The following is a 9148-nucleotide window of genomic DNA, read 5'->3' on the forward strand; positions in this document are numbered from 1 at the left end:
CTCCCTCCCCCCTTATCCTCTTTAGCTTTAAGTCACTTCCCCATACAGATATTAAAGCTCTAACTGCAATAAATACAGCCAAGACTCAAGGTTTGTAACTTTATTTCCAGAGAGCAGCACACAAGTTTCATTATGTCACTTTAATTAGATAAAATGGCCTCGGTGCCTAAGTCTGATATCCTGATTGGCTCGTAACCCCAGAGTCCAGCATCTCAGTGGGAGGAAGCATATGGACCGTAATTACCAGGTGGAATAATGTGGGGGAAGGGGGCTCTTTAGCTCAGAGGCTCACAGCTTGGTGTCTCTTTTTAACTGTTAAACCCCATGGATTGATTTTTTTAAAACATACCGAGGTCAACTTGAGGAGGAAAAAAAGGCGGGAGTCCATTAATATGGGGGGGGGTCCATTAGTGCTTTGTCTGGCACCTCACGCAGTCTGAGTAGACTAGATCAGCTCATTTTTACAGAAATTAACAGTGGTGACTCCAATTTATCATGCAAATAATACATCATTTAGCTGTAATCTGTTCACACACATATAGGGATTTACCAATTAACCCTGCTTGTATCTTTATCATCATGCACAACATTTGCATATGAATAAACAACTTATGTAATTTAATTCTGACAGCACTAAATCAAGTCCCTCTCTGTGCCTTTAGGATCAATGAGGCGAGTTTTTTGAGCGGGGTGAACTCAGGCCGGTGTGCTGGATGTCTGTGACAGATCCATGGGTCAGAAGGACCATGTGGAGGCAGGAGCAGGCCACGTCCTCGACCTGGGGTCGGGCTTGGAGTACCTCCACGTAGCAGGGGCTGACCGGCAAGCTGGCGGCGCTGACGGGCCCCCTGCTATGGAGGAGCAGGGGGAGACCCCCAGCGACGGCGACAACGCAGCAGCCAGCCCCCCTCCGTTGGCCCGGCTGGAGGAAAGCAGTGGTTCCAGAGCGGAGCGCGAGCCGGCACAGTCTTCCAGCGCCGCTCACGATGGAGGAGAGGCCACATGTGCTTACAGTAAAAACACCCACCAGCTGCTGTGTCGGACTCCATGTGTGGACCTGGGCACTGACGGGCCTCCTGAGCCTCCGGGAGAGGAACGTGACCCGCCCAAGTCTCCGGCCTCCACGCCCGAACCGGTGTCCGAGGCGAGGGGGAAAGCCTACCAGGCCAAGTTGGACTTCGCCCTGAAGCTGGGCTACTCTGAAGAGACAGTGCGACTGGTGCTCTCCAAGCTTGGTCCTGACACTCTCATCAACGACATACTGGGAGAACTGGTCAAACTGGGCACCAAGTCCGACAGCGAGCAGCCCGTTGGGATATTAACCTCCACCTCATCCACGTCTTCTTCGGCCTCCTCTTGCGGGTGCTCTGACATCCTGGACGGCCAGCGGTCGGACTCGCCGTGCTCCTCAGACTCCGTCTGCGACCAGGACAACCTGCGGCCGATCGTAGTGGATGGCAGTAACGTCGCCATGAGGTGAGCAGCCTGTGTGATGAGCATGTCTACTTCGGTCAGCGTTTTATTTTATTTAGAACACCTCCACTAAAACCAAAAGTATTACTTCGTTACCTCTGTGCTTCATAGCCACGGCAACAAGGAGGTGTTTTCCTGTCAGGGTATCCAGCTGGCTGTGGATTGGTTCCAGGAGCGTGGTCATCAAAACATCACAGTTTTTGTGCCTGCGTGGAGGAAAGAGCAGTCCCGCCCCGATGCCCCGATAACAGGCAAGCACAACAAACCGTTTGCACGTACCTGTGCCGCAGCACGGCTTTCTATAACTCTCACTTCTACAGATCAGGAGATTCTGCGTCGCCTTGAGAAGGAAAAAATCCTGGTCTTCACTCCCTCACGGCGCGTCCAAGGTCGCCGCGTGGTCTGCTATGACGATCGCTTCATCGTCAAGCTGGCCTATGAGTCAGACGGCATCATCGTCTCCAATGACAACTACAGAGACCTGGCTAACGAGAAGCCCGAGTGGAAGAAGTTCATAGACGAGCGTCTACTCATGTATTCTTTCGTCAACGACAAGTAAGTACGGGCAGGATGGAAAGGGACGATTCTAAAGTTTTAACGTTCTTAATGAAGGAATCAAAACAATTCATCCCTATTTCAGATTCATGCCACCTGATGATCCTCTTGGCCGTCATGGACCCAGTCTAGAAAACTTCCTGAGGAAAAAGCCCGTCATGCCTGAGCAGAAGAAACAGCCCTGTCCATACGGTGGGCAAACGTTTCGAACCATTCCTCTTTTCATGACATTTAAACACTAACCTCTGAACCATTCAGGCATAAAAAAGGGCCCTAAACTCAAGAAGTGGACCAGTTTTTCCTGTTGCTTTAGTTTAATCTATAAAAAAATACCAAACATGACAGTTTGAAAGACAGAAACTAGGAAAGTTGATGCAATCTCTCAGGTTTTTGCTGGATTTCCCCCCCCTTTATATTAAAAATATGGTTTTTAGATACTGTTAATTTGCTCTAGAGCAGGGGTGGCCAATCCTGGTCCTCGAGGGCCACTATCCTGCATGTTTTACTTATTTCTTTGCTCCAACACAGCTGATTTAAATCAATTTGTGATTAACAGGCTTCTGCAGAACAAGAAGAGGTAATTTAACCATCGGATCACGTGTGTTGGAGCAGGGAAACAAGGAAAACATGCAGGATAGTGGCCCTCGAGGACCAGGATTGGAGACCACTGCTCTAGAGATTTCTTTTTAAGCACAAGCGGCACAACTGATTGGTCAGGCATAAGAAAAAAGGTGAAAAGCAGATTTTAAAGACACTTTGAGACCATCTTAAAAGGTTACAAACTTCAGAATTGGTTTCCAAGTCATCACATAAATTAGGGGCAGCTTAAGACTTTTGCACAGTTCTGGGAGGCTGGGTTTACATGGCAACCACTTTGTCGTACTGGTACAGTGATAGTGATTTAACAAAAATACTGACTGTGGTATTTTTATGCAACTAGTGCAACAAAGTCTGAACTAGTCGGCTTCAAAACAACAAATCTGTTCATTGTTTTACAAGCCGGAGTCAAAACCTCTGAGCTCAATGACGGCTCATAATTACAACTTCATCAACAGAGGGGAGAAAGGTAAAAAGATAGTAAAGGTTAATATCTTACCTGTGGTTAACAGCGAGACCAAAGTGGATTACGGTCATCTTAAAACAGCTTAAATCTCTAAGTAGCTTTGATTTGTAAACCGTTTCACATTTCAGTTATTCCTAGAAGAACTGGCTGCTTGATAATAACCATGTGGTGCAAAGATCCACATTGACTGCTCTGACATTTTTGTGATACTTTGGGTTTGGCTGCAATCAGAACAGCTTTTAGCCCTTCAGAATTAAATCATATTTCTCCAAATTGAGAATGCTTACAGCCTTTCAACAGAACCCCACATCAAAACTATCTGAACTATTGTTTTAAGATTAAACACATCTATACAGAGCCAGTGATATCACAGCAGATAACACTTTAAGTGTCTACTTACGGTCTAGATTGCAGTGTTCTTCAAAAAATAAGATCTTCAGTTTGTCAAATTGTACATATTGAACTTGTGTTTCTTTCCTCTAGGAAAGAAGTGCACCTATGGCCACAAGTGTAAGTACTACCACCCTGAAAGAGGGGCTCAGCCTCAGCGAGCTGTGGCTGATGAGCTGCGAGCCACCGCCAAGACCTGCGTCGCCTCCAAGAACCAGGGGGACACGGGCCTTGTGAAGAGCCACAGTGTGCCAGCGGGCACCATCGAGGCAAAAAAAGGTGCTCCCAAAAGACAATCTGACCCCAGCATTCGAGCTCTGTCATACAGTGACGCTGAGGAGAAGCTGCTGGCCAAAAGCCGGGCAGAAGGCCACAGCAACATGTCTCCAGCCTTGGCAGGACCCCCATCTGGCCTCAGCCTTCCGCAGGATCAACAATCCAGAGCAGTAACGCATTTATCAGCTCCCGGCCACGAGCTCTACCCTCACTGCGAGTCTCCAGACATCGGCTACTACTGTGTAACACGGGCGTATTCTGGCCTGAGCCTTACGTCCCGAAGGAGCCCGGACTGCCGCTTCCCCACCGACGTGGACCTGCGACATGGCTCGGTGGGCTCGACGGGCTCCGAATGTGGCAGTGAAAGCAGCATCAGTTGCAGCAGCAGCAGCTGTGACTCCTACAGTGAAAGATCCTGTCCTGGGTGTCCTCCGGATCCCCTACTGGAGGACAGCATTCATTTCACAAACCCCCACAGCCGCCTGTATCCCCCTCATGTCTCATCTAACCATGAACTGTGCACTCTGCATGCTGCCGAATATCAGAATATTCCACACAGCCACACATCCAACCCGGGAGTGCACACCTACCACCTGAGCTCAGCGTGTGGGCAGAGCTGCATTCACGACCAACCACCGCCAGAAGCTCCCCCGAAGCGGCCTCTCTACCCCCTGCCTCCCCACCTCCAACACCAGCCGCTGGCTACACGCTCCAGCTGCCCCGGCGACTACCACTCTCTGCCCCAGTCCAACCTCCAGCCCCCCGGCTCGCCCCTCGGCCGCTGCCTGGCCCCAACGCGAGCTGAAAGCGTCTCCGACTCCCACCTTTATGAGCACCTCTCGGCACCGCACCACCACAGGCCTAAAGCCGTGCCCAGCTGGGACTCATACTACAGGCAGCCCCTGCTGCCGTCGCCCAGGTACGAGCCATCGACCTATCAGAGCCTGCCAGACACGCGGCAGGCATCCTGGCACGCCCTGCCGTGGCCGCAGGACAGCTACACCCAGCACCACTCGTCTCACCCAGCTCTCCACCCGTCGCCCACACGCTACCTCAGCCACCCACCACCTCCAGCCCACTCCCCCCACCCACCTTACTCCCCCCACGGCTCTCATCTTGCAGTCCCCCCCCACGCTCTTCCCCCTTACGTCCCGCAGCACCCCGAGTCCCCTGTGCTTGGCCGCTATGAGGACGTTCGGGAGAAAGTGTACATAAACCTGTGTAACATCTTCCCCTCGGAGCTGGTGAGTCGCGTAATGGCCAGAAGCCCCCACGTCACGGATCCCCAGCAGCTGGCTGCTGCCATCCTCGCAGAGAAAGCTCAAAGCGGCTACTGAAGAATCAGGAGCTTCAGAAGCACCTGGACCATCTACCAGGAGAGAGTCATAACTTGAAAACGATAATCAAAGGTCCAGTTCTGATCAAAGTGCAGCAACAATCTAACAAACTTAAATGCACATTAAAATCATAACTATGGCTGAAATAGGAGATAATTGAATATTTTTTCCTACCCTTAGGACCAGATTCACACACTTGATTCACTAAAACTCCCTCCTAACTTGAATCAAATATTTCCTTGCAAGTAGAGCACATGCAATGAGTTTTCTACTTTCTATCATTTGTAAGTATTCAATAATTTCATAAACATGTCTGACCATTAGTCTACAAATCCCACTCTTGTAGTCTCATAAAGCTACAGTTTAACTTTGGTCTGGTTATCATGTGTGTCGTATGGTTTGTGGGAGTTTTTTCATGGTGTTGGAAAGCTCGTTGTCCTCTGAGACGACATTAAGGGTTGTTTTATTTCTTCTTTTTTTTTGGTCAGAGTTGTCGCTGTAGAGATGGGTGACCCTGTCGTGTGTACCTTAGTTTTAGTAAGGGACATCTCTCTCCCTTTCTCTCTGGCCCTTTATTTTGGGTCGACTCTGGTTTCTGCTACAGATGAAGCATGTACGTATTGTAAATATATTTAACTGTTTCCTCTGCTGTGCATTTTTTAGGTGACAGCAGCCGCTGTTTTCTCTAGCAGATCCCAGCCGAATCGATGCTAGACGGAGAAAAACCTCGTTTGATACAAATTGTATCATGAACTAAAGTCGCTGATGTTCTATACAGTACATGGACTCGTTGATCCGTTTCTATCAAAACACTTTTGACGTATCACTGTCTAACAGTTCTGTTCAAATCAAAACGTTTTAACTTTTAACCTTGTGGAAATGGCTTTGAGACAATTAGTTCAAACAAAAAGGAGTTGGACGCCTCCTTCGTTTAGGTTTTACGCTGGCTTTGTTTTACACAGCAACTAATTAAATTATACAAGAAACAACGCTGTAGTTTATAGAGTGCTTATCTGAAGCGACTTTTATAAGGATCTAAGTGTTTAAGGGAATTATGGATTTCCTGTTAGGTCATGAACCAAGAACACAGACTCCGAACCTGCTCGTAGATTTCAGATTTGCAATATTTCCTAATGATCAATAAGTTGACCCATAACTATTGGCCTGATTGTATCCAGTCGAAGTTTAGTTTTGACTAACTTTTAAGATACTTTAAATTAGGAAGCTTGATGGTTATTTATACCCTGTATTAGTAAGATTAATTACAAACAATCAGCATTTCAGGCAAAAACACATAGGCTATTTTGTAATACAGCTACACGTCGTTTTGAAGGTTTACCTGGCAGCTAGAAGAGATCTTCAAGCATTAAAGCTTCCATTATTATCTTCTTTAACATAAACAGTCGACTAACCTTTATGAAAATAAAAGATTTTTATGACAAACTGGGACGCAAGTAATTTAAGAGCGCAAGAAGTTTTACATTTTGGGGGGTTTTTTTGGCTTACACGCCCTGATGATGAAGTAATATTTGTATCTATTATTTTATTTACATCAGGAGAACGCGTTTGGTGAAGTACTTGACTGCTTTTTTAACCATTTAAGAAGTGATCAGATTCTTGTTTCAGCTGGTTAAAATTTCTAAAACCATCAGCTTTTAAGTAAGTTAAGTTAAAAGTCCCTACAGAAAAAAACATTTCTTTAAAACTATGATAGTCCATAGTACCTAGGAAAACAAAAATAACATGCATTGCATAATAAATTCAAGGAAAGGGAACTTCTAAACTCAGCCCTCTGGATATTTTACACCCTAAAGAGACCTCTAATAATTTAAGTTTCATGTTTTGAAGTTTTCCATGGATACAGTACTTGAGCAGATTAGTTATCTGCCTCAGAATTGAAGCACATTTTGTTCAACGGTTCTATGAAAAGTAGTAAAGTTTGACCATTAGTACGACGCAAAAAAAAAAATGTTGCGACGTCTGTAATTCATTCCTTCAGTTCCTCGAAATCTCGAGGGTAACCACGAAACACCACGAGCATAAAAACCCGGAGAACTCATTTGTCACAAGCCAGCTCCATAAAGCCCAAAGGCTTCTTTCCTGTCCGATGCGACGTTGTACGATAATAAGCCGTTGCTGTTAACGAGAGAGAACTTCTGTGTGTATCGAAGTAGCGCCTTCTCTCTGGCCTCCTGGCACCGTGTGTCAGCGTGGCCCCTGAGCGTGGGCCCAAAGTAATGCCTCTTCGTGGCATTGTGCTTAAGACACATCCAATACTCTGAACTATGTTCAGCTATTATGCATGATGGGAGTTGTTTTATTGTTTTTTCTTGCATGTGTTTTTGTTTTTAACGTGCATTTCTATCAGTTGTCTTATTGTAACATGATGCTAGTTGTTGAGATGCCTGTAGTTCTGTCTACTTGTCTATATAATAATTTCAGCACAGCACCCTTATTTAATCTGCTGTATACTAGGGCTGCATGAAATTAAACCTGAACCAGGTAAAGGCATCAAAGCCAGTGGGAGTTTGTTGGATTGACCAGAATTATTTGCATGCAGAATATAAATAAAGTGCTGTGAGGAAAAACGTGGTTTGCCTTTTATTGTGCAGCCCTACTGTATACATACCAGGGTGCTATGACACTTGATATTTATTTCAAGAAGCCTATTTCTTAATTTTCCTCTGAACTGTTTTCTTAGCGCACCCAGCCACGAGCTGCGGTGTGACGCTGTAGATATACAAAGCTGTGCTCTAATAAATAAAACATCAATGTCCCAGCCGTTTGTTACATTCTGTCAGTAGGCTAACAGTGTACGTACTTTTAAAAGGTTAAGTGTATTTGTGATAATTCAATAAAAGACAGCATCCTGCTACTGAATGTGTTTTTCATTGACGGCACTTCATCTTCAGTCAAAGTTATTCAGAAATGTTCAATCTAGTTTTTCCAGCTTAACTTAAAAGTCTTTGTTGCCAACACGTTATGCATACTTTGACTACAGTTATTTACTCTGCTCCTTCCGCCTCCAGACTATAAAGCATCGGCCTCCTGGTAGAGTCCACATTTTTAAATCTGACCTCACCTCATAAAGCCTTGGAATGGCTTAACAGCTAAATAAATCCCATAACTACTGCCGTGGTCTGAACCCTCCTGACCACCCTTACGGATCAGAGCGAACATGGCATCAGTCATGACTACGCTTAAAAACATTTTAAAAATTGATCGGTTGCTTTTCTTAAACCAAAAACTAAACTTGTACCACTGATAAAACTCACAATGAGCAGATTCTCAGACGGAAAGGAAGGTTTTTAAGATTTCTTCTGAATTAAACTCGTCGAATTATTATTATCAGTATACTAGGTCCACAGCAAAAATATAAAATGATTAAAAAAACTAAACTTTAATTGTTTTAACTATTACTCTTATAGCGTAAACATACAATGAACATTTTCAACTGAAGCCTCACCCTAATTACCTGATTTTAAAGAGCAAACTGCTATGAAAAAAACTTCTTTAATGTATAGGTTATAGGTTTTGGTGATCAATTTAAAAACTATGCAGGGATGAGGGGGGAAAAGAGGTTTAAAAATAGCCTAAATAAATCAATTTCAAAGTTGGCGATTTCCAAACCCCTAAAGACAAAGTTTTCACTGCGGAAACTTAAAATACGTTTTGCACAAATAAAATAAAAAGGTCTATGTGAAGATATGAAGCCAACAAAACACCTGCAGGCAGAACTACACCAAAGTGATTGTATTCGGGATTTCAGGAAAATAAAAGAAACCAAAAAAAGATGCGTTAATAAATCTGTACAGACTTCTGATAAATGTATTCCTGACACTCAAATAATGAGACCAACAGGCAGATATAAGGTCCTAAATCAAACAAGCTCAAACTAGAGTCTACAGGTGCTGGTCATAAAATTAGAATATCATGAAAAAGTAGATTGATTTCAGTAATTCCATTTAAAAAGTGAAACTTGTATATTATATTCATACATTACATACAAACTCATATATTTCAAATGTTTATTTCGTTTAATTTTGATGATTAC

General features: G+C 44.6%; 1 protein-coding gene across 3 annotated transcripts in view; it reads left to right on the forward strand.

The window, feature by feature from the left end:
• The window catches only part of LOC108244152 (probable ribonuclease ZC3H12C), an 18912-nt gene extending 10943 nt beyond the window's left edge, over positions 1 to 7969 (forward strand). For 2 of the 3 annotated variants that reach the window (XM_017430074.3, XM_017430076.3), the window contains exons 2-5: positions 663 to 1476; positions 1585 to 2028; positions 2114 to 2220; positions 3575 to 7969. In XM_017430074.3, coding sequence (XP_017285563.1) covers positions 731 to 1476; positions 1585 to 2028; positions 2114 to 2220; positions 3575 to 5094 — 2817 coding nt within the window. In that variant the 5' untranslated portion in view covers positions 663 to 730 and the 3' untranslated portion in view covers positions 5095 to 7969. Of the gene's footprint in view, positions 1 to 190; positions 1477 to 1584; positions 2029 to 2113; positions 2221 to 3574 lie in introns of those variants that run through there. The other variant, XM_037973793.1, reaches the window with a different exon arrangement.
• The last annotated feature ends 1179 nt before the right edge of the window (positions 7970 to 9148 follow it).

Source organism: Kryptolebias marmoratus, linkage group LG23 (genome assembly GCF_001649575.2).
Source record: "Kryptolebias marmoratus isolate JLee-2015 linkage group LG23, ASM164957v2, whole genome shotgun sequence".
Lineage (NCBI taxonomy): Eukaryota > Metazoa > Chordata > Actinopteri > Cyprinodontiformes > Rivulidae > Kryptolebias > Kryptolebias marmoratus.